The 27410-nt window shown below is 40.7% G+C and overlaps 2 protein-coding genes across 17 annotated transcripts in view; one reads left to right on the top strand and one right to left on the bottom strand.

Moving 5' to 3' along the window:
- Positions 1 to 18178, top strand: part of LNX1 (ligand of numb-protein X 1) — a 37516-nt gene extending 19338 nt beyond the window's left edge. The window contains exons 6-10 of the mRNA XM_047092243.1: positions 2781 to 2915; positions 10220 to 10397; positions 12499 to 12727; positions 17190 to 17348; positions 17714 to 18178. Of these exons, the coding sequence (XP_046948199.1) occupies positions 2781 to 2915; positions 10220 to 10397; positions 12499 to 12727; positions 17190 to 17348; positions 17714 to 17849 (837 nt within the window). The 3' untranslated portion in view covers positions 17850 to 18178. The remainder of the gene's footprint in view (positions 1 to 2780; positions 2916 to 10219; positions 10398 to 12498; positions 12728 to 17189; positions 17349 to 17713) is intronic.
- FIP1L1 (factor interacting with PAPOLA and CPSF1) overlaps positions 16022 to 27410 on the bottom strand; it is an 81520-nt gene continuing 70131 nt past the window's right edge. For all 16 annotated transcript variants that reach the window (XM_047090993.1, XM_047090994.1, XM_047090999.1 and 13 more), the window contains 2 exons: positions 19954 to 20091; positions 16022 to 19375 (listed from right to left, as the gene is read on the bottom strand). In XM_047090993.1, coding sequence (XP_046946949.1) covers positions 19228 to 19375; positions 19954 to 20091 — 286 coding nt within the window. In that variant the 3' untranslated portion in view covers positions 16022 to 19227. The remainder of the gene's footprint in view (positions 19376 to 19953; positions 20092 to 27410) is intronic.

Below are 27410 nucleotides of genomic sequence, written 5' to 3'. Positions count from 1 at the left end.
TTAAAGAAACGCTCATTAAAATCTTTGTTGATGGAGCACCAAGTACAGGCAAGTTCACGTTATTATAAATGCAACGATAGCTCTCGCTTGTCTCTCTAACAAGGGCTGTTTCTCAACACTGCACCCAGCTGCTGCTGAGGCGAGAGCCAGTACAAACACATTAGCCTAGTTTCCACCTCACAACTTCAAACACTAGGAGAGAAAGTGCAGCCAGTAGTCTCCCTGAGAACAATTTGTAAGGTGGCCGGTAAGAGCCACAGATCCAGCCTTGCGGAGAATTTATTTCCAAGCAAATGGATACCAGGCTCATTTATTGGAGGGTTGTTCCTGCCGGCAACTTAATGCCAAAGTCGACATTTGAAAATCCAGTGAGAAATCTGTGTTTGAAAATGTGAATTAAACAGCTCTTGCAGGCTGCTCCTTGGCATTTTGAATTTTGCCTGGCAAGTTGATTTGAGATGAAAGGCTCAGATTTTCTCCATTCTTAGGAGATGCTTAGCACACATGACTGCTCACGTTCACGAACTGAACGTGATGGCGATGTGCGGGCCAAAGACAAACCCCCTGCTGAGATCCTTCAAAACATTGGACTTTCCCTGCAGATAAAGAGCAAATTTGGGCTCAGCAGTTGGAGTTTTGACTTGAGTGTTTTGCTGCTTATCACTAGGAATTTTTGCTTCAGAAAGTTCCTAGCGATAACCTCATTAGGAAAAGTGAGGCTTACAGGATAAAGAAACATTATTACAAAATACTCTTCCAAGAATTGAATTTAGTTGGCTAATACCATAGTTCTTCATGTCAGCTTGCCGCATTATTGTTTCCTGAGCTTGTTAGTTTTTGTTCTGATGCAAGCTTTATACGTGTTGAGAAACACCAAGGGATTCAAGAGAGGCAAGGAACAGAGGAAAGGTGTAGAAATACTGACTACGTAGACCAGCAAAAGTGATGACTGGGCTTTATGGGAAGGAAAATGAAGAACTTGAACTTGCTTTTTGGGCCTGTTCAGTAGGATTTTTGTAATTTATTTGAGATGAGTCAACTCAACTGGCCCACCATCCACCTTGATGTTCACCATAGCCACGCTTAGTGGACTTTAGCAGCTGTTTTTAAAAGTTCATCTGACTTACAGCTACCCAGTTGATGATCCCTAAGTTTCAAGAGAGCCCTGAGAAGAAATGTTTATTAATACAAGCACGCAAAATCATGAAGGTTTGGGCTGGGCAGTGTTGGACAACCGTGGGGACCTGATTTCACTGATGAGGTTTTGATTGCTTCAGGTTTTAAAAACAAGGTCCTCCTGGGGCGCCTGGGTTGCTCAGTCAGTTGAGTGTTCGACTTCGGCTCAGGTCATGATCTCACAGTGAGTTCGAGCCCTGAGTCGGGCTCTGTGCTGACAGCTCAGAGCTTGGAGCCTGCATAGGATTCTGTGTTTCCCTCTCTCTGCCCCTCCCCCACTCACATTCTGTCTCTGTCTCTATTAAAAATAAACGTTTTAAAAAAAATTAAAAACAAGGTCCTCCTTCCTGACCAGATTTTTCCACAGTCTGGCAGCCATACCTGTAAATGGAGAAGGCAGGCAGGCAATGTCCGTCTCTGCGGAGGTGAAGGGTGGTCAGTGGATGACATGAAGAGAGGAACCCCCAAAACGTACCCCTCTCTCCTCTTCGTGCCCAATCCTAGTCCTTCCTGGCGACCTTTCTAATCCACTCCGGGCCATCAGGGAGCTTTGTTTATCTGCACTTCACAGGGCTAATTAATGTCTCCTCTATCTGCCCCGTGGATCTAGAGTCTCAGTAGTCAGCAGTTTGCGAATAACGCTGAATGCTCTCAAGCAGATCTGAAATTCATCTGTGGCACAAATCCAATTTGTAAGTTTACGATGTGGAATAGACTCTCCCCAGTAAGCAACGTACTTGCTCTCCGGAATGCTCTGTGCAAGCATCAATGTTAATAGCTGAGGGGAATAGTAGTCAGAACTGGGGATAGCCACATGAAAGATAAAGGCTCAGGGTAAAGGCCCTTAAGCGGGTTGCATTTGCACTATTGACTCATCCCTGTATTTCTAAACTGTTTCTCCTTTCCCGTGCCCAAATGTTGAATTCTGTACATGCGGGATTTCTACTCATGTTGGTAGCATTGCCGCCACCAACTCTGTTCCTTTTTCTGTCCTGCTCACCTTTGGCCTGGGTTTTAGACTGAGCTACAACTTTACGGAGTATACTCGGTTCTATCTGGAAAGCCCTTCAGACGTGGCTTGTGTGCAAAGGAGCCATCTCTGAAAAATAACCATGTTCGATGATGTCTTTTCAAAAACTGTTGGATGCATCAAACCTTCCCTAGTTTTTCCCTTGAAGTAGGTTTCCTTACCTGATTTAAAGCTAAAGGAAGGGCACCTGGGTGGCTCAGTGGGTTGAGCATCCAACTGTCGGTTTCGTCTCGGGTCATGATCCCAGGGTTGTGGGATCAAGCCCTGAGTCAGGCTCCATACTGAGTGTGGGGTCTGCTTAAGATTCTCCCTCCCCCTCCCTCCCTCCCTCCCCTCTCCTCCTCTCCCCATTCTCTCTCTCTTAAACAAAAATTTTTAAAAAGTAAAGGAAATGAGTCTCATGCTCTTGCCAAATTATAAAACGGGCACTGCCGTGAGAAATACTAGACACCTTTTTTTTTTTCTCTCTCTCTAAAAAAAAGGTAGAGTAAAATGTGCATCCTGGTAAGCCTCTGGTGCCCAATGCTTTGGATGGAAGCCTGAGGGTGGCTAACGTCTGTGTCTTCTTACCCAGGCCAGTGAAAGGCGCGTTCACCTCGTCGTGTCCCGCCAGGTTCGGCTGCAGAGTCCTGACATCTTTCAGGAAGCCGGCTGGGACAGCAACGGGAGCCAGTCCCCGGGGCCGGGGGACAGGAGCAATACTCCCAAGGTGAGCCCCAGCCAGGCTATGTCCACTCCTCCTGCAGGAAGCAATTGCTTGGGAAGGCTGAACACTTGAACATTTCTAAGCGTACTCTCTGGACTTCATCACTTAAACACTGTTTGACTTGCCTTGTGAAACAAAAAGCCCGAGGTCCCATCTTCAAGACCCAGTGAGATAGCAGGTGTCTCCCATCCAAACAAGAGAGAAGAAGGTGCAGGCAAGTTTTGAAACCTGATCTTGCAGACTCCATATGGGGACCTAATTTCTAGTCTAAGCCAAAGAGATGTCATGTTTTTCCAACAGTCGCGTTGCTTAAGGACCGTTTTCATTCATTTTGAAATGAAACAAGAGATTCGCTTGGTTTTTGGTTTTTGAAGTTCCCAATCTGCCCGAAAATGAAAATAACAATTCCCCTGCTAATTTTAGTACGTTCATTTTTTTTTTTTTCCAGAAGAACTGGGAAGATCATATATACACTTGGAGTTCATGTAACATTAGGGAGTGGTGGGGAACGGGGCGAATGAGAAAGCATATGCCCTGTGTTGTGGCATTTAAAGTCAGAGAAAAATGTAGGACGATGTGAATGAAACCGAGTGCGCCTGCGGGCTGCTTGCGTCCTTCAGGTCAGCAACGTGCAGCTTCTCTTTCAATGAGGTGACTCAGCCCAGTTTGTACTCCTGTCGGTCTCTTCTGTCAGAGGCAACGCCATCACCTCTCCATTTGGGTGGGTATCGAAAGCAACACAAACCTTGCTTAGCCCAAATTCAGAGTCCTATAGCCTTGGGTTGGCATCCTATTGTGATGGCAATGGATTTCTAGCCAGTTCTCCTAAATCTGATTGCATTCAATCACTTGTAATTAAAACAAGTCTATAGGTAGTCTGCTCTTGTTCTAAGAGAGATTAGGGAGTGCCTGTCTGAGCAATTGTATGAGACTATGCTTCAGTTTGGGGATAACTCACAAGTCTGGGTTTTTGAGTAATGTATGCAGAAACAATACTCAAAATCTTGACTTCTTTTTTTTTTAATTTTTTTGTTTGTTTGTTTATTTTTGAGTGAGACACAGAGCACAAGCAGGGGAGGGCCCCAGAGAGAGGGAGACACAGAATCCGAAGCAGGCTCCAGGCCCTGAGCTGTCAGCACAGAGCCTGACGCCGGGCTTGAACCCACAAACTGTGAGATCATGACCTGAGCTGAAGTCAGACGCTTAACCGACTGAGCCACCCAGACGCCTCTCAGAATCCCGACTTTTAATAACATAGCCTACAAGGCTACAACCCTCTCTTTCCCCAGCCAGCCGTGCCCCATACATCCATAAATTCCAGGCTTTTTTTTTTTTTTTTTTTTTTTTACAATAAGCAACCTAGACAGACCAGGTGCCTCCTGCTAACACATTTTATGGGTAAGGGCTTCCTGGTATCTTTTCACTAGTAAATAGGATTAGTGTGTTTAAATTAAACTAATGGTAAATAAATAAATAAACTAATGGTGTTTACTAATAGAAAACTAGTTTATTAGCTTAGTTAAGGTTTAATCTAATTAACTAATTATAGTTGGGTTACCCAGACCATATTGTAGTCTAGTCATTAAGCCACTAAGAATGAGGCTTCCACCAGCTCTGCGGGTCTGTAGTCCCTTTCACCTAACTGCTACGAATCACGGAAACAACCGAGATGAGCTGATCGAAGTTTTGCTGCAGTCTCTGTCATGTATTTAATTCCTGGGAAACGTACCGAACAAACTGGCCTGGTGGGAAATTATAATAGTCTCATTTTAATTTATAGGTGTGTCTGCCTTTTGAGATGAGATGCGCGCGTGCACACACACACGCACACGCACACAGCCTATTTAAAACAAAACTAAGACATACGTGGCTCTTCGATTAGTTTTTTTTATGATCCTAAGCTTTGCTTTATCTAGGAAACAACATGGGTTTTTAAAGTAGGAGCTTAAATGAGACAAAGCTCAGAGAAGGCAAACCAAGACTCGGGAGACAGAAATGTTTGTAGCCAACTGAAAAGCAAAGATGGAAAGGCATCAGATGGAGGCGCGCGGCTGCCTCTGTGGGACAGGAAAGGGAAAGTGACCAGAAAGAAATCACAGAGGGACTCCACCTGTACTGGAGCACGTATTTCCTACGCTGGGTGGCAAGGTACATGGGAGGTCATTATGTTCATCCTTATACTTGTTTTTATGTCGAAACTGTTTTAAAGTATTTTTACAGCTGAGTGATAAGTAGACTAGTGCTCACGATGCTTTTCAGCCAGCTTGAATTAGTTCGTACCAGATTATGTTTTCGAACCTCAGGGAACATCCTCAGGTCTCTGAAGCAGGGAAGGCGTTTGGGAGAAAACACAGATGGAAAAGAAGATCGCTGTCGTATTTCATTCTCCTTCTCCTCAATGAAGATTAGGCAACTCTGGGTGTGAAGGATTCGTGGCGGTACTTGGTTTTTTCCATTGTTAACGTGAGTCTCTCCCTCTGGTGTGGAAGGCAGATGGCTGTCCAAAATACAAGGGACACGTTTCCTATTTAGGGGGTGCCCAGTCATGTGTGTTGAGCCCATAGGTGCTTGAAACATCTTGCTCAGTACAGCAAGGCTGTTGGGTAAGCACTGATGACGTGTGGAGGAAGATGCTGCTCTCCAGGAACTTGGATCTAAAAGCATAAAGAACCTACCTGTGCAGCCAAGAGAACATAGGTTTCAGCAGTCAGATCTTCTATGTCTGGTCTTTTATTTGACAGGATTGGATTTGATTTCTCTAGTCAATGAGATAAACCTTTCATTCTTGGGTAACTGATTCTTTCATGTGTTTTTTTCTGACAGGAACCTGAAAATTAATAGGTTATTTTTTTTTTTTTTATCACATGTTAAAATATTACCTCTGAAAGCAGAGTAGTGTGGGTGGGGAGACCATGGATTGACTCAGATCTCTTGGGTGTCAGTCCTCAGTTTCCCCCGGCCAGCTGTGCTTCCTTGATCAGAATTGTTTTAAGGTTGAGTCTCAGTTTTTCTGCCCAAACACATTTAAGTAGATAACAAACTGTATTTCTTTCTTTTTTCCTCAAAGAGTATCTGGCCAATCTGTGCATTGTTCAAAGAATATTTATTCACAACAAAATAATTACAGCCTCACTTTTTAATTTATTTATTTTGAGAGAGAGAGAGAGAGAGAGACAGACAGACAGCACGAGTGTGGGAGGGGCAGAGAAAGAGGGAGACCCAGAATCCCAAGCAGGCTCTGTGTTGCCAGCTGCGGAACCTGATGCGGGGCTTAAACTCATGAACTATGAGATCGTGACCTGAGTCGAAACCAAGATCCAGTCACTTAAGTGACTGAGCCACCCAGGTGCCCGAGGCCTCACTTATTTCTATTATCTGGTGTGGCAGGTGAGAAACCATTTCTGGAATCTTTCATGAGATAAGTAAGTTTTCTACTTATCCTTCAAATGAATTTAGTGACCCATTTTTTTTTTTTTAACTAAAGGATTCTCAGGTCAAAGGCATATCTTCCATTCCAGATGCATTTCTTCCCATCACAGGGCTGCCCCAATGGGCATGCTTACCCTCTTCATAAATAAGTTGGGGGAGCTTGAGTGATGACGGTATTACAAGATCGAAAATGCTGTTACTGTTAGAAGTTTAACAATAAAACGTGTTTAAGCTTATTACCTAGAAAGGCGATTATTTGCAATCTTCTGTTCATCTGGGCAAATGTTGTAAATACTGATAAAACCCAGGGTTGGCAGAATTGTGGGAAATCAGCATTTTCACAAGGTATTGGTGAGATTATAGATGATAGAGCTGTGTCGTATGTATCAAAATGTAAAATGCTCAGGTTCTTTGATTTAGCAGTTGTACTGTTAGGATATTAGCCTAAAGAAATATTTACACAAGCGTACGAGATACGTGTTGTCTAAGGATGTTTGCAGTGACACTGTTTAATTTTTCACGAGACTTATAAACAACCAAAATGGTCATCAATGGGGGATATGACATATACACATGATGAAGTACTAGGAAGCTGTTCAAGAATGCAATACAGTGTGTATGTGTGTGTACATATATATTTTTTAATTTTTAATGTTCATTTATTTTTGAAGGAGAGAGAGTGTGAGAGGGAAGGGGCAGAGAGAGAGAGAGAGAGGGAGACAGAATCCCAAGCAGGTTCCAGGCTCTGAGCTATCAGCACAGAGCCCAATGCGGAGCTCAAACTCATGAGCCGTGAGATCACGACCTGAGCCGTAGTCGGACGCCCAATGACTGAGCCACCCAGGCACCCCTGTGTGTACATATATTTTTTTAATGTGAAAAGATGTCCTTGTTTTCCAGAGCATTCCATACTGTGTTTTAGTCATCACCTTGGGAGATTGATCAGCTGTGCCAACAGCATGCCTGGCTTCCATGTGGAAACAATGCAGGAAAGACCTTATTTGTGATTTGGGAGTAAATGTTGTACGACTATCCCCAGGAATGAGCTGAAGAAACAGAGCAGCCAGTAGGAGTCTCCAGGTTTAGAACTTAGCCCTGAGTTGGGTGCATTTCAGAACTGTCTGCATGTCCAAACAGGGCTCTTTTGAGAGATGTCTGTGATTAAAGGCAGAGACATCCTACATCTCATGGCTTTGTGGACGAGAAAAGTTACATACTGAGAATGGACCTTGAGAGCACCTCCAGATCTACTCTGGAATGCTAGAGCCACTGTGTACACAACTGTTACTTCTCTGTTTTATTTTGAAACTTTGCCCTGAAGAAGGTCCCATTTCCGTTTTGCAACCTGTGTCTGATGACCAGTCTCTTCAAGGTTCTGGGGGTTTAGAGAAACACACAACCCAGACCTTGTAAGCACTAATTGTAACAAATACCTAGCCATAATAATTTGCAATCCCTATTTTAGTATTTCATCACTACCAAAAACAATTTGTGTCAGCCGTAATTTATCACCTGTTTATTCGACAAACACATAGTTACCATCTTGAATATGCCAAATGCTATGTTCAGTGCTAGGGATACAGTCAACAGGCCGTTACTGGATGCAATAAGGCCATTAGAACAGAGGTGGGTAATTTTATACCATAGAAAATTGTGAGAAAATAAATACACACAAAAAAAACCCCTAAGCTTATCTTCATAATGAAGCATTAAAAATGGACTCATGCATTCAGGCAGTAATTCTATATGATGTTAACCATCAACTTTACAGAAGTTTAATTATCATTCAGTTGATTTGTTGGACAGATAATCTATTCCCAGGTTTCAGAAAATGGAGACGATACAGGAAGGAGCCCCTCACCCATGCTTGATCTGTCCAGTTCCCCCCTCCATGCCCAAAAAACCTCTTTGTTTCCAGAGTTTCTTCATGAAAATGCAAATATTAATACAAATTCTCATTCCTACACCATTTTAAACAAAAGGTAGTATACTTACACTGCCTTTTGTACCCTGATGTTTTGTTTTTTTGTTTTTTTTTTTTTTTACCAGATGTGTTTTCTAATTTTCTTCCTTTAGATACAACTGTAAACTCTCTCTTGAATCAGAGACTTCTCTGAGGTCTGCTCAAGTATTATAAATATTTATTTGCAGGGCACATTCCCGTTTAGTTCCCAAGTCATTGCACAAGCAGGGAGGAGAATACATTTTTAGGAAAGTATGTGTTGAGGGGCGCCTGGGTGGCTCAGTCAGTTGAGCTTCTGACTTCAGCTCAGGTCATGATCTTGCGGTTCATGAGTTCAAGTCCTGCACCAGGCTCTGTGCTAACAGCTCAGAGCCTGGAGCCTGCTTCAGATTCTGTGTCTCACTGGCTCTCTGCCCCTCCCCTGCTCACACTTTGTCTCTTTATCTCTCTCAAAAATAAATAAACATTAAAAATTTAAAAAAAAAATAAAAGTACATGCTGATCTGTATTCATTGGTAAACAGCGCCCTTGACCAACTCTTACTGCTTTAAGATAACACCGCATGCAGCTTTGACTGTTTTTGGTCTAGAGTTGTTGAATCAAAATCACAGTTCTCTTATTTTTCAAAAGTTGGTCTTCAATGTATGCTATACAATGTGTATGCTATATTTTTACATAATATAATTCAAGGGTAGAACTGCATATTTTTCAGAGATATGTGAAGAGTGAAGATGCTAATTGGGGAGAACCCAGTTATCCATTGAATGGGATATCTATGAAATCCATTATTTTTTTTCTTTAAGGAGTTCTATAATTGACTTCCTCTACCTAAGTTAAACTGAAGACTATTTAATTACAGTTCCTTTTTTCAATTAATTTTTAAATTTCACTTAAATCCAAATTAGTTAACCTACAGTGTAATAATGATTTTCAGGAGTAGAACCCAGTGATTCGTCACTTCATATGACACCGAGTGCTCATCCCAAAGAGGGTCCTCCTTTTTTTTTTTTAAATTTTTTTTTTCAACGTTTATTTATTTTTGGGACATAGAGAGACAGAGCATGAACGGGGGAGGGGCAGAGAGAGAGGGAGACACAGAATCGGAAACAGGCTCCAGGCTCTGAGCCATCAGCCCAGAGCCTCACGCGGGGCTCGAACTCATGGACCGCGAGATCGTGACCTGGCTGAAGTCGTACGCTTAACCGACTGCGCCACCCAGGCGCCCCAAAGAGGGTCCTCCTTAATGCCCATCACCCCTTTAGCCCATCCCCCCACCAACCTCCCCTCCAGCAGCCCTCAGTTTGTTCTCTGAATTTAAGAGTCTCTTATGGTTTGTCTCCCTCTCTGTTTTTATCTTAATTTTGCTTCCTTTCCCTTATGTTTATCTGTTTTGTTTCTTAAATTCCCCATATGAGTGAAATCGTATGATATTTGTCTTTCTCTGACTGACTTATTTCACTTAGCATAATACACTCTAGTTCCATTCATGTTGTTGCAAATACTTTTTTCTAATTTAGAAAAAAATCCTGATACTCATGAATGACAAGAGTTTTCGGAAATACTCCCTGCTATCAGGAATGAATGAGTCACTTGGAATATTTGGGATGTCGTTCACTTTGTGTGCTTAATATTTCTGCAGTGGTTTCCAACCTGTTCCTCTTCCTTTTTCTTTTTTTTTTTTTTTTTGTTTCCATTTCTATTTGAAATGTAAACTTTCTCTGAGCCTATAGAGTTTGGGATAATGCAACTCTGTTGAGGGTGGAGGCAAAGTGTGGGGTGTCTGAGCGCGTCTTTCTCTGTGAGGGCAAGGACTACCATCTGATATTTATCCAGCTTTGGTAGCTTTTGTATGTAGGAAATGCAAACCCACTTGTGAACAGATATGCCGTGTTTGTTTTTCTGTCTGTGCCTTTAGCCCCTCCATCCTGTGGTCACTTGCCACGAGAAGGTGGTAAGTGTCCGAAAAGACCCCAGCGAATCTCTCGGCATGACCGTTGCAGGGGGAGCATCACATAGGGAATGGGATTTGCCTATCTATGTCATCAGTGTGGAGCCTGGAGGAGTCATAAGCAGAGATGGAAGAATAAAAACAGGTAAAAAGAGACAAAGTACTGGGGCAGCAGAGGGTTAAAAATGCTTGCTGGGTTAGGTAACTGCTTCCAGAATTAACAAGAGAATGAGACGTTGATCTGCCCAGGACCTCTGTTACCCATTGATCTTGACTGGTTTGGGTTTAGTTGCGGGACTGGGTTTCACCCCTCTTAGTTTATGTGGGTCGATGTGGGCCCCTTGGCTTGCTAATAAAGTGGGCACCTGCAAACTATGCCAAGAAGTGATGGAGAAGTTCTACAGTTATGAGCAAGTGGCCTCGACTAAATGGCATAATTTGGTTCCATTCTTTCTAAGTGATTCTTTTGCCGGATTGATCCTGTGATGAACCTATTCATGAATTGTTCCATTTCATGGGTTGGATGGGAGAAATACTTTCATGGATTTTGAGCCAATGAATATTTACCATTTACATTATTTACCATGAAGTAATATTTATCATGAAAGTACCATGCTAGGTTCTTTTCCACTGGTAAAAAAAAAAAAAGTTTCATTATCTAAAAAAATGTTTTTAACGTTTATTTATTTTTGAGACAGAGAGAGAGTGCAAGTAGGGGAGGGACAGGGAGAGTGGGAGACACAGAATTAGAAGCAGGCTCCAGGCTCTGAGCCGTCAGCACAGAGCCCGACGCGGGGCTCGAACTCACAGACTGTGAGATCATGACCCGAGTCGAAGCTGCACGCTCAACCGACTGAGCCACCCAGGCGCCCCTAATTATTTTAACCTTATGTGTCTTGGGTTACTCTGAATGAAGGAAGGTGATGCCAAATATGTATCTTTAATAATATTGTCAATTCCCACGAAGGGGTAGCTCAGATGGTTGAGCAATTAAGTCGTTGAAGGAGATTCAGATTCAGGAGATCATGTGAAGTTCCTGAAGTACAGCTGTTCACCCTGAGGAGCCATGGGTGGGGGCAGGGCGGGGTGGAGGGCATGGTAAGGGATTTCTTTGGCCAACCTAACAGTGCTTCTTTTGGGGTCAGGCAGGGCTTGGGCTGGTGGTCAAGCCTTTCCCATCTGTCTCTTCCTATCTTTTTACTCTTGCTATGGTTATTCTGTGTGAAAAAGATGAGAGTCAAAGGAGGCAGGAGATTAGGAGAGAGATCAAAGAATAGAAATTGGAGGTAGGAGAAGTATGTCTTTTGGTTTCTCTTGCTCTTTTTCACCCAAGCACCGGGGTGGAGAGTGATGAGGTCCGCCAAGAAGTGGCTTGTTAGCGAGAGAATGCGAGCAGAGGACTGTGCGGGATGGTGTATGGAAATGGCCCTGCACGTAGTAGGTGCTTAACTGATGGAAGTTACTATCACCTTTGCAGTGAACCACAATGTTAACTCCTTTCCCCGCTTTAAGAGCATCGCTCCAGCTCGTTTTTCTTAACTGCTGTGTTCTCCTGTGCCAGACCCTTTCAGGGGTGGTCTCTTCTTCAGGCAGTCCACATTTGTTGGGTGCCCACCACATGCCAGGCTCCATGTGGGTACTTGGAGCTTTTGCCAAATGCTCTCTCTTGTGCTAAAACCGAGAAACAAGAGTGAAAAAGTAGGTTTTCTTTGATTAAATGGTAAACGAAGCTAATTTGTCTACCTGCTTTCCCTTTTTGTTTTTAAAATTTTTTTTTTAATGTTTATTTTATTTTTTGAGACAGAGACACAGCATGAGCAGGGAAGGGGCAGAGAGAGAGGGAGACAGAATGTGAAGCAGGCTCCAGGCTCTGAGCTGTCAGCACAGAGCCCGACACGGGGCTTGAACTCGTAAACTGTGAGATCGTGACCTGAGCCGAAGTCGGACGCTTAACCGACTGAGCCACCCAGGCACCCCTGCTTTTTGTTTTTTAAAGGCAACAACCAAACACTAACGAGTATGCTTTAGAAACCTCCCAACATAACTTCCCAGTGCCGTGAAACACCCACACGCTAGCCATTTTGCTGTTGGAGAACTCAGCCTCACGTCAGTGCAGGAGGCTAATGACATGGCCCTTCACCCTCCTCACCTCCCCACATCGCAGTCAGCCCCTGCCCCTTTGCACTTTTCTAGAAGTTCCTATTTGCGCTCTCACTAAAGATAGCTTCTGCTTCTCTGGCCATCAGGTGACATTTTGTTAAACGTGAACGGGATTGAACTAACAGAGGTCAGCCGGAGTGAGGCAGTTGCATTATTGAAAAGCACATCCTCCTTGGTGGTCCTGAAAGCTTTGGAAGTCAAAGAACGTGAACCCGAGGAAGCGAGCAGCAGCCCAGCAGCCCTGGACTCCAACCACAACGTAGCCCCGGCCAGAGACTGGTCCCCGTCCTGGATCATGTGGCTGGAATTACCACGGTGAGTCCCAACTTGACATCCTTGCGGAGATGTGGGAGGAAACCGTTGCATTTCCCGGACCACTCTTACTCTCTCGGCACTAGCCACGTTCGTGGCACTAGCATCCTTGTGAGCCCCACGTTTGATTGTGAGACCATTTGAAAGAAGTCTGTCCTCCCTTCTGTTACTGAAAATGCATGCGGAAATCCCAGAGCAGGATGAAAGCCTGGATGTGGAAACATCGTTAGATACTCACGTTGAGAAGCTCCTGGGCTGCTGCCCTTGTACGTTGTATGGCTCATGCAGCAGAGAGAGCTCGGCTGACGGGGGCAGAGGGCTAAAACCCAACCAGGCTCCTCCACTCTGGAACCTTCCCTTACTTTGCTAGTGGAATCCTCAGAACTTGCAGAGGTAAAACCCTTCAGCAGAACATCTTGTGTGTACCCGGATGTTGAAGCATGTGCTGGTTGAGGGGCATGTCTCAAGACTCTCTAGTTCCTACTCTTGTAAAGTTCTAGAAAACTTCAGGGAGCAGCCGGGTTGTCATTTCAGTGAGACGTAACCGGAGTCTTATGTGAAACCATTAAATTGTCTCGCACAGACACGTCAGGACAGTTTTTAAGGACATTGTAAATGGCTAGATGCAGAAGTTAAATTTTTGAAGAACAGATAAATTGGGGTTTGCACACCTGCAGCAGAGCACAAACTCTTGACCTTCAAAGGATTGCCTTACAAATTCCAACTGCGTGATGTAAATGTTAAATATTAGAGTCACTGAAGATGAAATGCTGCCGTTAGATTTAATGAATAAAAGTAGGGTGTTTGGTTTTAGGACATTTTTCTTGAGGGTGGAGATAGGACGGTCTCTTTGTCTTTTTTTTTTTTTTTTTTTCAAATTTCAAATGAGGTTTTAAAAAACATCCCTGCCTCAGATACACTGACCTAGATTCCTTTTCGAGACTTTCCTAGTTGATTATTTTTAAAATAAGGACATTTTTAAACAGTTGAAAATTGAGCATTGAGGCAGTTTGAAAATCTGCAAGCATTTTGGACTGAGCCTGAGTGGAAGAAGAGTTACTTGAACTAACATTTTTTAATCTTTCTGAAACTGGAGTCTATGAAAGCAGGTTTTTTTTGTTTGTTTTTTGTTTTTGCGTGCTTGAAAGCTATTCATCATCTATCAGAGTTCCTCATTCATGGTAGACAGGACAAATGCGAGATGCTTTTACTCCAAATGTAACCAACCGAGTGGCTTTCTCTCCATTTTTTTGGTCACCTGGCCTGAGGCAGCGATTCTCTGCTCCCGCCAGAAGTGTAGTCTGGATTTGGTTCATTTCCTTTAAAAGAAGTAGACAGGAAGTGCGAAATGATGCCAGCACAGACAACACTGGTCTTCGGTCACCCTGGAGGCCCTTAGTTTCCTTTGGCCCCTCGTCCCCTCACAGTAATATAATCACAGAAGAAATCTGAGGCACCAAAGGGGAGAAGGGTGCAGGGTGAGTCTCTCATGCCTGTCCCCTCAGATCCACTCCCCTGAGGTAATCACGGTGACCGGTTCCTTGTGTGTTTTTCTAGGAAAAGTCGAAGTCAGGGGTTGGCGAACATTCTCTGTAAAGCGCCAGAGTTGAGGCTTTGAGGGTCACACCATAGGCGGCAACTCCAGGATTACCCCTCAGCTTTACAACTTATCAGATGCTCTTCAACTCAAGGGGACTCAGAAATCACCAAAGACCTTCTGCTTCGTTTTCTGTTGGCTCCCAGGGCCACACTCCACATCTGGAAGTCTTTCAAAACATGCTCTCATCTGGACCAGTAGGATAGGGGAGAAATGAGTTAATATGTGTTACTATTATACAGGCACAGGGTGCTGTGGGAACCCAGAAAAGACTTCGGAGTGAGATAGCGAGAAGAGTAGCAGTATTTTTTGCCAACCTCTTTACTCTTTGGCTAGAACAGAAGATAACTGGACTCTCACATCTACCTCTGCATTCACTCTGTTGCCAGATCACCCATCCTGTGTTCTCTGAGCTTAAACGCTCATGAGAAAAATGAGAGTTTTTAAAACGGCAAATAATGTCTATTACGATAAAATTATTTTTTGACCTCTGGACTCCCTGAAAGGCAAAAGGAGTTTTTGATCTCCAGACACTTTGAGAACCACCCTTTGGTAGTGTAGGGGCTCAGTGAAACACTGAGGTCTGCTGAGAAAAGGGGAATCCTTGGAGACTGAGAAGGAACAGCCAGTGTAACAAAATTTTACAGCTTCTTGAGCAACCCAAGACTTCACCATGGTCCTTAACATGGAGTTTATTTATTAAGGTAACCGTAATTTTCTCACTGGGAGAAAATTACTAAACTCGTTGCTATTTTTTTAAATTATCCAACTCTTCTTCAATGAGCCCTAAATTTAGAGAGTTTCAGAATAGGAAAACTCACGTTTATAGAATTTAAAGTCGCTTAATATCTCAAAGGTAAATCCTCAGCATCATTGACCAAAGCCAGCTTCCACATTTCCCAATGGGGAGTGAAATCATTTAACTTGAGAAAAAAAATGCCCAGTACTCCTCAGTTCCAACTAACCAAGGTCTGATTTTGAAGGGGTTTACAGTACTTTCTTATGCTACAAAGTTAAACTACTCAACACAAAAGTAAGGAAAGTACTTAGTGAAAAATCTCTCAGTAACATTGCCATCTACGTGAATGCATGGCAGAGTGGTCAGGGGTTTTTGTCTGTTCACTGATACCCCAAGTGCCCAGAATGTGGTACGCTCAATAAACATCTAAAAGATGATCCCGATACTTTCTCTCCAGTATCAAAACAAGAGTCTAGGAAAATAGACACAATTCATTCACGTTATGTTCAAACTTTTACACTAGAACAGAATTTTTAGATGGTGAGGTTTATAGCTTGTCCACATGAAATCAAATATTCAATAAAAATTAAAGATCCAAGGTGATACTCCATGAAAAAATCCAATAGTCAAAGAATGAAAAATACTGTTTCAAGTATTGCTCTAGGTACCCATTTATATGTTTTAAGGAATGATGGCTGGGAAATGGTAACAGATATTTGCTGATGACCTTGGGTAGGAATCAGTGAATTCTTCATCTGCTTTCCCCCCAGTACTGGGCACAGGTAGGAATGTAATGCCGTGGGGTGTCTGGAGAACTGTCAGTTACCTGCGTTGTGTATGAGCTAGTCAGTGAACCGCCATGCAAATGTGGTATCTAACACGCCACAGATCCTACAGGGTGAATGTTTCACACCAGAGGTCTTCCTGTGAAATACAGCAGATGAATATTTTGCAATCAAAATATGGTTGTTGTTTTATTAAAAGAAAATTGTTATTTTTCAGCTATCAGTGAAAGAAATTACTGTAAATTATGTGTGACAACAGATACAAAACAAAACAGAGTTGAATTTTACCACTACATTTTAAAGTTATCCACCAAAGTCAAAGCTTATTTTAAGTTGGAATCAGCAACGTCATGAAGTCACATTTACACTGATTAGCAAGGTCAGTAACAAATAGAATGACCAACGTCATCACTTAACAAAACCTTTCACATGAGACAGTTTATTGGTTTTCCAAAAGGCAGTTAATATTTTAAGGTACAGCTTATAAACAAAACAATCATATCTTGATTTTTACCAATATGAAAATGCTTTCTTTTAAACCAGTTCCTCAACTGGGGGGTTTTAGTCCAATCCAGTTCCTGACACACAACCTGTCACAACTGTAACACAGTTTGCACTTGCTTTGCACCTGTGTCAACACTGGTCCAGCTGTCACCAAATAGTTCCTTCCCTCTAACCTCTATGAGGATTGTGCCCATTCACAGAAGACCTGTGGCCTCTCCTTCTCCCATTCCTTCTGTACCTTGCTATTCGGTTTACTTTTTCTCCTCCCTTGTGATTCTTCTAATCTCTAAAAGTACCTCGATTTCCATTCACTTTATGCCTGCATACTTCTCTATAACCTGTCAAGCATGTAGAGCTACATTTAAACTGGTATTATTTCAAGAGTCAAAACTTTGGCAAGTTAGGGTTAGGTTTAAATTTTTTTTCACGGAGATTAATCATTTAAAGGATTTTTGTCTGCATTAAAATTATATCCATAAGTAAATAAAAATATGTCGCTAAGTAGGCTTGAATTGGCTCATCAATAAGGATTTAGGCATTTCCAACTTTTTAATATAAATTGAGACACTGAATCTTTAAGCCAAAAATAGGCTTATTTTTCCCACTAAACATGTAAACAGAACATAATAGTATTTTTTAAGGGGTGTTTAGCAACGGGAAACAGTTCAACTGGAAAAAGCCAGCTAACAGCACAAAACGTCACTGGGCTATGACAATTTTGAGTAAGACCTATCCAATGCTAGTCTGAAAAATGCCAATAAAGGGCACGGGAGATGAATCCTAATTATTACTAAGAGTTCAACCGATCTGTGCAGACAAATTGCTTACATTCTATTTCAGGTACCTGTATAACTGTAAAGATGTCATATTACGAAGAAACACAGCTGGGAGTCTGGGCTTCTGCATTGTAGGAGGTTACGAAGAATACATTGGGGACAAACCTTTTTTTATTAAGTCCATTGTTGAAGGAACACCAGCATACAATGATGGAAGAATTAGGTAATAATGATGGCTTATTTCCAGTGTTTTATATATGCAAAAGCATGGCCCCATTAGAAATATCGCATGTATTACATACCTTGTTTTATTGGTAAGAAAAATTTACATAGCATTCAATTTCTAAGAATTCCCTGGTCCCATACAGCAATTTCCCATACTTTTAGCATCCTTTCTAACAGAAGCTGAATGGAGAGTGTGTGCAGAATTCAAGTGAGGAGGGGGAAAAGCCTTCATTAGAAGGTTTTTTTAGAATTTTATATAATTAAGATTGACAGATGTAGTAAGAGCTAGGACCACCAGATACACTTGCATTAACCTTAGCTACAGACCAAAATGTTAATCATGGGTTGTTTTATGTTTTTTAGATGTGGTGACATTCTTCTGGCTGTCAACGGTAGAAGTACATCAGGAATGATTCATGCTTGCTTGGCAAGGATGCTGAAGGAACTTAAAGGAAAAATTACTCTTACTATTGTTTCTTGGCCTGGCACTTTTTTATAGAACCAATGATGGGTCGTAGGAAAACAGAAAACCACAAATAAGCTAAGTTGAAACAATGTATTTATCTTGTCAATTTTTATATTTAAAGGATAGACTGTAAAAATGTAAACTAATGTCAGGAAAGTGTGATCTGATGAAAGTCCATTACACCTCCGAAAATGTAATTCTCAAAATATAAACATTAGTAATAGTTCTTATTCAGCGTGGAGGATTTCACATTACAACTCTGTTTATATTTTTCTATTCATTAAAAAGCTCTTACATGGCTGAGATAATTTGTATGCCCCACTGAATTCAAATCCTATAATTAAAAATTTGGTATATGCTGAGGCGTGTAAAGTGTACATTATGGACATTTAAAAACCAATTTACAGCCAGAGGATTTTAAAAGTGCACTGGTGAAGAAACTGTTCATCAAATGAGAAATAAATATTTTTCAAATTATAATTGTCTTTTAGTATGTGATGTTAAGTTCATTTCTACTACCACTACTTACAGGATCCTAGTAACGGATTCTCTCAAAACCATGTTGTTACCATGACTGACAAATACATCCTAAGGCTTATCCCTAAAAATGCTCACAGACTATTATAAACCTGTATTCTTAGATTTAATAGGAAATGACTAATGCAAAGCTCTTGTCTTTTCATTCACAATTAGCTAGTAACTATGTAAAAACTCCACGTGCTGCTCAACCAATGAGCCTTGGAAAAAGCATCAAGAAAGGCCAAACCAGCTTGACCCTGGCTCCTGCAGATAGCCGTGAAGCAGTTCAACTTTGTGTCACAGTGACGGGTATCTGTCCACGTGCCTGCTCTAGAAACTACACTTCGGGCAGGTTATTTCAGACACCACCCAAAGGCCTGTAGATTCTACTAATTTGGATATAAAAGTTCCCCATTTAGTTCCACTGAAAACCCATCAAAAAGTTGTGAGATCAAGACCGTGTCTTGAGGTCTTCAGCCGCAGCAGTGCTGACAAAGACTGCCCTTAACTTTTAGACTCAGAGGTGCCTGTTGTGGCGCCATCTCTTAAGAGACTGGTATTTGATTAACTCAAGAAAATGATGGCCGAGGTGGAACCCTGACCTTCATCAGATACTGTGTATGTACACAGCTCTTTAAAATTCCCTGCTGAGTGACTCATTCACATTACTTTCTTGGATACAAAGTCATTGCTGTCTTTATTTTTTTTAAATATTACAAGACAAAGATTTTTAACTTAACATGAAAAATTCACTCTTTTATTTTGAGAAAAAGTTAACTTTTCATACTAACAGAACAAGATTAAAGGTAAATTTCTTAAACATCATCCAGAAAAATAACAAGATTTATGGTACACTTCTGGCCCTGACAGACACACAAGGCCTTAGCCACGCCTATTCGGCAGGTGCAGCTTCGGTGCTCTCCTGTTCGGGGGCAGGCTCACTGCCAGCTTCCTTTCCTTCTTTGCTTCTTTTAGATTTTTTGTGCTTGTGTCTCCTGTGACTGTCTCCTTCTTCACTTTCATGGCGACGTCTACTATTACTGAAGAAAAAAAAGGTGTGTTCTTAAGTAGTGAGAAAAAAACCCCACTTTGTCTAGGTAAATTCTAGGTAAATTCTCAATACTGGGTTTTAAATAAACCATTCTTTTTCTCAAGCACATTTTGAGAAGTAATCAGTTTCCGTAATTTTTATACAGATTATATTTACATTACAAGCTCCCCTGCCTGATATTATCCTGAAGTCTCAGAGCCCATATACTTTATTCAGAAAAACTTTTACAAATTAGAAATGGAAGCACTAAATCATAAAAGGAAATTATTTCCAGGGTTGACTTTGGGCAAATAGGCATAAAAGAATTTTTTAAGACTATTACTGGTTCACATGCTAAACAAAACCCTCTCCCAACAAGACAATGCAGCAAGTCTATGGGTATTAAATGCAGTCTTGTTAGATTTCAAAACCTCTGTTGAGCCTATAAGAACCAACTATTTCAACACCTTATTCTTAATCCTCCAACGAGGAACACATATGGTCTACCAGTTATTTGGAAATGTTTAACTTTCCAACGTCACACCAACGTCTCTTGGCTTCCAAGTGACTCACTATAAGAGAGCAAACCTGCGAGATGACTTGTGTCTGGTGTCCTCCTTCTCTCTGTGTCGTCTCTCTCTGTGTCGTTCTTCTTTCTCTCGACTTGCTCTGTGACGCTCATACCCTCTTTCCGCATACTCCCTGTATCTGTATCGTTCTTCGTCACTGAAATTGGAATAAAAACTTTTCATGACAACTGGACTAATTGAGTCTAAGCCAGAAGCCTCCATGTTGTTGTTATTAGCATCTTATACAGAATAGATGCAAAATACATTTGTTGAACTGAGGAAAACGATGCCATTCCCCAATTATTACTAGATCTAATATAAAACAATTACATGTTAAAGGTCCAATTTTGTTTTGTGCTTTCACAGTTATTTAGAAATTTTATGTAACAATGAGGGTTTTTTCCCCAAAAAACTGGGAGCAATAACAAATTTAAAATTTCATTGGCTTCATTTTCTTTTGTTCCTTTTAAAATTAAAAGCATGTTTGTGTATCTTAGCTTTCCAACCAAAACTCTTATATTTTTAGAATCTCTGTGTGCCCAAGATTTTATAAGTAAAGATACCTGGCTCACAATGGCTACAAGTGGAAAGTAGATTAAAGTGCTTAAGTTCTTCAATCACATGAAGAATACATTCATCTCATGAAGAAGTATGTAAGCCTGAAGAACAGAAGGACATCAGAGCAGCTTCCACAATATCCACATACAATGCAGGCAGAACTGCTTGTGGACACACAGTCTGACATCCCAATTGCTTAATACTCTGGGTACGTGTGTGGCTGGGGACGGGCAGAGTCCCCTGGACGACAGCAAGTGCACACACCTCTGCTGCAGCTCCATTTCCTGACTTTAGATCGAACGGACTGGTGAAGCTAGGACTCATGGCTAGAGTTGGACGGTAGTCTCTTTTTTTTTTTTAACCTCTCTAGACTGGTCCTCTTTTTGCGTCTCTTCACTTACAGTCTTCCCTCCAGCTTTCTCTTAATCTTTCCAATCTTTTTTTGGTTGTTGTTCACAGAGGTCAACACTTTCTACAACCTATTACCAGTAAACTCCCTTAGAATAAAAATATCTTCTAGAACACTACACACTAAAGGGCTCTGGTTTCTAGAAAGGTCTAATACAAATTATTAAATCAGTAACTTGCATGACGCATCGAGATGTTAAGGTATATGAGTAAAAGTAACAGGACACAGAATCAGTTAAAAGTATGAGCCACATGAAAGAAAAAGTCAACTTAATTATGGTCTCCTACCAAAAGTAATGATTCAGTAGTGCTACAACTAACGTCTCCTATTATTGACCAAGTTCTTCCTGCCCAAGATACAGTAAACATTTCAAAAACTTACTAAAAAAAGTATACTGTGTGTACCCACATGGATCCACATTTTCTGACCATAAACATATACTCTGTATTTGGACAGTGGAAGCATGGGGCCTGAAATGCAATGCTGCGCTGCATTAAGACAGGAAGTGCAGAACAGACCAAGGACCACATCCTGATCCTGCTACTGACTAAATGTGTGACCCAGGGTAAATTAGTTAACCTCTCTGGACCTGTTTTCTCATCTGTAAAACTGGCAAGTGTCATTTTCAAGGTTGTCGGAGAACTGGCACAACAGTGGGCCCTCAATAAATGGCAGCTAACATGCAGGCTCTCCCCATCTTCAGTCAATTCAGTGCTCAATTTTTTAGAAGCAGAGCCTTTTTCATAAAAGTGACTGACTCATAATGTTTCTGAAGGGGAATAACCATGACAAACGATTATCATAAATAGTATCCTCCATAAAAATGCCTTCTTTGTATTGGGTTTACATAAAAATAACTAAGGTCAATTATTGCAATTTGTCATTTGTAACCCTCTTTTCTCTCTCATCCTAACACCAACTCTTGTTAGCTGTGAGGCCCCTAAGATTCTGAAGACAGCCACAGGATGTGGTGTCGGAAGATTCGGCCTCACACACAGAACATAATGAGGATCTGTCCTTCCGTCCCCTTCTCTGATAAGCAGCTGTGGCGCAAAGGTTTCTCTAGGCCTGGAAATCATTACAGCTCACTTCAAACACCATAAAATGACCAGCCTTCTTTCGGGCCCACACTTAAGCAGCCTAAAAAACAGATGTTGAGACTGGTCTATAATTTTCAAAACAATGACCCTGTAATTTGTAAGATAACACACACTACATGCCTTATTTCAAAATGTCAGTCTTTAGGAAAAATGGCCCTTTTATACTTCACTGGGGTTTTCCAGAGAACACTATTCCTGGGATAATCCAGAACAACACAAAATTCCTCCATCTTTTGCTGCTCTGTCCTTGAACTTTTAGTCAGATTTTGGTAAACACTGACTCCTGATGCCCTATAGCTTACCAATATGAAAATCAAATGTGGTTTAACTATTAATCGTTTTAAGTCTCCATAAAAACTGAGTAACATCTGTGCATGCGTGTATTTGAAACTGAAGAATCAGAGAATTTAGCCTCAAATATTCTATAAATGTATTATTTACACAAAGAATTTATGAACTCTAGCAAAGCAATTCAATTTAGTCTTCTTACGTATATCAAGTTTACATTCAGCACCTTGTGAACATGTACATTCTAGAAATAACTGTGCTATCTCAAATATATCCATTTGAATTACATTAGAAAAAATTCAGCTTCTGGGGCGCCTGGGTGGCTCAGTCACTTAAGCGTCCGACTTCAACTCAGGTCATGATCTCACGTTTTATGAGTTCGATCCCCACATCAGGCTCTGTGCTGACAGCTCAGAGCCTGGAGCCTGCTCCGGATTCTGTGTCTCCCTCTCTCTCTGCCCTCCTCCTGCTCATGCTCTCCCTCTCTCTCTCAAATAAACAAAAAAAAAAATTTTTTTAAAAAGGGAAACAATTCATTGCCTGAAAGTAATGCTCTTGAATGTAACAGAATTATGCACTATGTGGTCAAGGTTAACAGCACATATCCCATCGCACTATATTCATACTGAAACACAAAACCTACACACATACTTATTGTATCAACCTTTACTTATTTATACTTAATAAAATGTTATCAGCTCCTACAGTCACTATTAGGAGCTATAGGAAGGAAAAAGATGAATAAATAAAAGATGAATAAATCCTATTGTTTCTTATGGCACTTTTTTTTAGGTAACGCTTAAAACTACTAACCCGTCCTAGTCCCCTTGACAACATTGCATGCTTAAATCTGTAAGGATAGTGTGTGAGTATTTCTGTATCCTTAGCACATAGCTCTGTTCCTGGCATATAACAGGGATCAGAAAATGTCAGTTACATGAATGAATGAATCACCTCCACCCACCGATAAAGAAAGTGCATACAGAGTAATAAGAAAAATAAAAAGTAACAGAATTTAACTAATTTCAAGACTAAAAAGGATTTTAAGTAATATCTCAACCGCTTTTTTCAGTAGCCCATATAGCTCTCTACCGTTGTCTTAAGTTCTTCACACATCCATTTCCTCATCTGCCAAGTCAAAATTTAGATTAGATAATCCCTAAGGACCTTTTTGGAGTAAGAAGTCTATAATTACATGATCACATCTAACAAAACAAATGCTGCCTGAATCAAGTATATGCTCACATCCTTAACTGATCTAGCAAAATCAGAAAACTGTCTATGTACATTTATCCCATCCATAAAAATAGCTGGTATAAAAAAAGTTATTTTGACTCATTTCATTCTATATTGTGATGGTACCAAGACTGTATATATATTTTTTAAATGTTTATTTTTGAGAGACAGAGTGTGTGTGTGCATGCATATGCAGGGGCACAGAAGGGGTGGAGGGACATAGGATCTGAAGCGGGCTCTGTGCTGATGGTAGTTCCATGCAGGGCTTTAACTCTAAACTGTGAGATCATGACCTGTGCCAAAGTCGGATGCTTAACTGACTAAGCTGCCCAGGCACCCCACCAAGACTGATATTTTAACGAGATGCTAAAATTAATGCTTTCCTAATGATAAAGTTTGATTTTTCTTAATTTCAAAATCTGCCTAGCTAAAACAGAGTTTCACACAACAGCTTTCAGAACTGTCTTTACTATATTCATCTTCCTCCCCTGCAACGTATGGCATTTTATCATTGCATGTTAGGCATTAACTATACAAAGTGCTGAGAATACAGAAATGGAAGATGGTGGCCAACACCCTTAGAGAGGCTTGCTAAGAAAGACATGCTTTAAAGAAGATACGCTAAATACTTAGAGAGCAAGTGAAGGAAATAATTCCATTTTTTGGGGGGTTCAGAAAAGTTCACAGAAGACAGGAACAACATGAACGAGTATGGAACTATGGGGGATTTCCAAAATACCATCTAGTTCAGCATAGCTAAAACATGGGATATATTGGCTTGAGAGAGAACTGGGTGTTCTAAAGTGTAGGAAGGTGTACTGGCCTGGGACCTGTGGATCATTAGGAGAATTCTGAATTATTCTCTAGACTAGCACACGTGCCAGTACCACGTCAGCGTATGAATTCTTTCCAGTGGCACAAAACGTTCTGAGGCATCGACTGCCACCCACAACTTCCAGAAACTTTCCTAAACGTGAACTGCGTAATGATACATACCAGCGGGTAAAGCATCATGCCGCTTCTCCAATCTCTTCTCTCACAATCAACTTCCTAGCCCTTTACAAAAGGCATTCCTTTTACCAATTTTACTCTGATACATTGACTCAGGGTGCAAAAACAATCATGGCATTAAAAATATCTAATTTAAGGGGCTCCTGGGTGGTTCAAACATCCAACTTTGGCTCAGGTCATGATCTCACAATCCGTGAGTTTGAGCCCTGCGTTGTGCTCTGTGCTGACAGCTCAGAGCCTGGAGCCTGCTTCGGATTCTCTGTCTCCCTCTCTCTGACCCTCCCCCATTCATACTCTTTGTCTCAAAAATAAACATGAAAAAAAAATTTTTTTTTAGATATCTAATTTAAAATATTAATGTCAGATCTATTTTATTCAAGGAATAACAAAGCTTCTATAAGGCTTTCAGTCTTCCTATCTGACACATTTTTCTGTCAAGGATAAAATACAGAGTAAGAAATGGGAGTATTCTGTCTTCTGGGATGTCCTAACTTCAGATATACTGTATGTAAAGTAGTGTGGTGGAAGTCATAAACAATTTTCCTTGACCTAGTTAAAACAACAAACAAACAAACAAAATCCACTGAAGTCCCTCTGAAGAAAAGCAAATCAAAAGTGTTGAGGGGCAGCATCTTATACACATTTAAAGTGAACAAAAAAATGAAATCAGACTTCTTTTCTGATAAAAACTTGTGATTTGGCTGTCAGGACTGATGAGAGCTGTCTTTTACCAATTAAGTTATACGGTAGCTATTTTCCATAAATGGAATGAGGAAAAATTGCAACTCCAAGGTTTGCATGAAAATATTTAACAAAGTCTGTTTTAAAGGCTATCTGCAAAGATGTATTAAAATGAACAATTCTTTCTGAGCATATTAAGTTTAAAAAGATGCATCTGGGGCGCATAGGTGGCTCAGTTGGTTGGGCCTCCGACTTTGGCTCAGGCCATGATCTCGCAGTTTGTGAGTTCAAGCCCCGCGTGGGGGCTCTGTGCCGAGAACTCAGAGCCTGGAGCCTGCTTCGGATTCCGTGTCTCCCTCTCTCTCTGCCCTTTTCCCACTCACACTCTGTCTGTCCGTCTCTCTCTGAAATAAACATTGAAAAAATTAAAAAAAAAAAAAAGATGCATCTAAAAGTAACTTTAAACGAGTATAACTGGAAGTTTTTTGAGAAGTCTTAGTAAAGCCCTTTTGGTGTTCTTTCATAAATTCTAGTTTTCTCAGTTTAAATTCCTGAATGTACTGGGTTGAATTGTGTCTCCTCCTGCCCCCTGAAAAAGATGAGTTTGAGCCCTAACCCCTGTATCTGTGAATGTGACTATTTTTGGAAACAGGGTCTTTGCAGATGTAATTAAGTCAAGGTGAGGTCATACTGGATTTGGTTGCACCCCAATCCAATGACTGATATCCTTATAAACAGAGAGAAATTTGGACAGAGACACAGAAGGGAAGATGAGACATGAAGACAGAAACACAAACTGGGGTGACGCATCTCAGAACCAAAAACACCAAGGACTGCTAACAACCACCAGAAGTTACAAGAAATGGAACAGATCATTCCTCAGAGCCTATGAAAATGAGGAAGATAGGCTGGCACCTTGGTATCAGACCTGTAGCCTCCAGAACTGCAGAAAGGATACACTGTTGTTCTAGTCCACCAGTGTGTCGGACTTGGTAACGGCACCCCAAGGAAACAGTTAACACTGAGTAACAAATACTTTCACAAACCAGGAGGTTTCCAGTTCTCTGCTTTCAAGAAAGTTGAATAGCTGATAGAGCCGACAGATCCTTAAAAATAATTTTGATGAGGGGCACCTGGGTGCCTGCTGACAGCTCAGAGCCTGGAGCCCGCTTCAGATTGTGTCTCCCTCTCTCGTGCTAGTGCTGTCTCTCTCTCTCTCAAAAATAAATAAACATTAAAAAAAATAATAATGGTTTTGATGACAGGTTACCTATGTAAATCTGGCATATCACTGAATCTACAGGTGCTCAATTAATTAAATGATAGAGCCACAACAAAATTCCATCAATTCTCATTTAAGTATTTTATGTGAACAAGGCTTATATATATATATATATATATATATATATATATATATATATAATTTTTTTTAGAAGAAACATAATTAATGGAAAAGTCTGTTTTTTCCTAGCCACAGTAATATTCACTCATGAATACATATACTTAATTGGGGATGGGCGGAAGTCCTCCATAATATTAAGGGATGTAGTTCCACTAAATTATTTTCAAAGGTTGCTCTATCTATATATATTTAAATAAGTAATAATTAAAATGAGGGGAAAATTTTTTTAAATACTTAATCTTACAGTCATAAATTTTTTAGACATTTAAACTTACCATAGGTATGCTGCAAGAAAAATGGATAGAATGATCCATTTTTAAAAACTTATTCAAGAATAAAAATATTTTACAGAGGAATAAAATTCTTTGGGGAAAGTTGCTCAGAAATAAGAATTCAAACAGAGAAATGTGAAATTTCCAACTGTTAAAAGAGAGTCTGTTACATGCATTTTTACAAAATATGATGATGAGGTTTAGCAAATCACTATAATGCTCTTAACCCACTGGGTATGTTTAAAATTTGAGTGATTTTATTTTAAAATTGTAATGTTTATAATATACTGGAAATTATCTCTTGCCAACTATTTAAACTTAAGATAAAAATCTTAGATGAAAAGATAAAAATATTTTCAAATTCCTTTAAGGAAGAAGTAAACAAATTGAAGATTATTGTTTTGCATAATGGAAAGCATCTAGGAATTTAAAAAGCCTTAATGCTTTTCATTGGTTATACTAACTACTCTTAAAGCAATCCTTTCCCAAGTGAATTAGATTTTCCATCCTTGCACCAAA

The sequence above is a fragment of the Lynx rufus genome, unplaced genomic scaffold (assembly GCF_022079265.1).
Source record: "Lynx rufus isolate CCGP_SWC_20201006 ecotype Redwood Valley unplaced genomic scaffold, mLynRuf1.p SCAF_3, whole genome shotgun sequence".
NCBI classification, from domain to species: domain Eukaryota; kingdom Metazoa; phylum Chordata; class Mammalia; order Carnivora; family Felidae; genus Lynx; species Lynx rufus.
The sequence above is the reverse complement of the archived record's forward strand: the minus strand, read 5'-3'. Positions and strand labels throughout refer to the sequence as shown.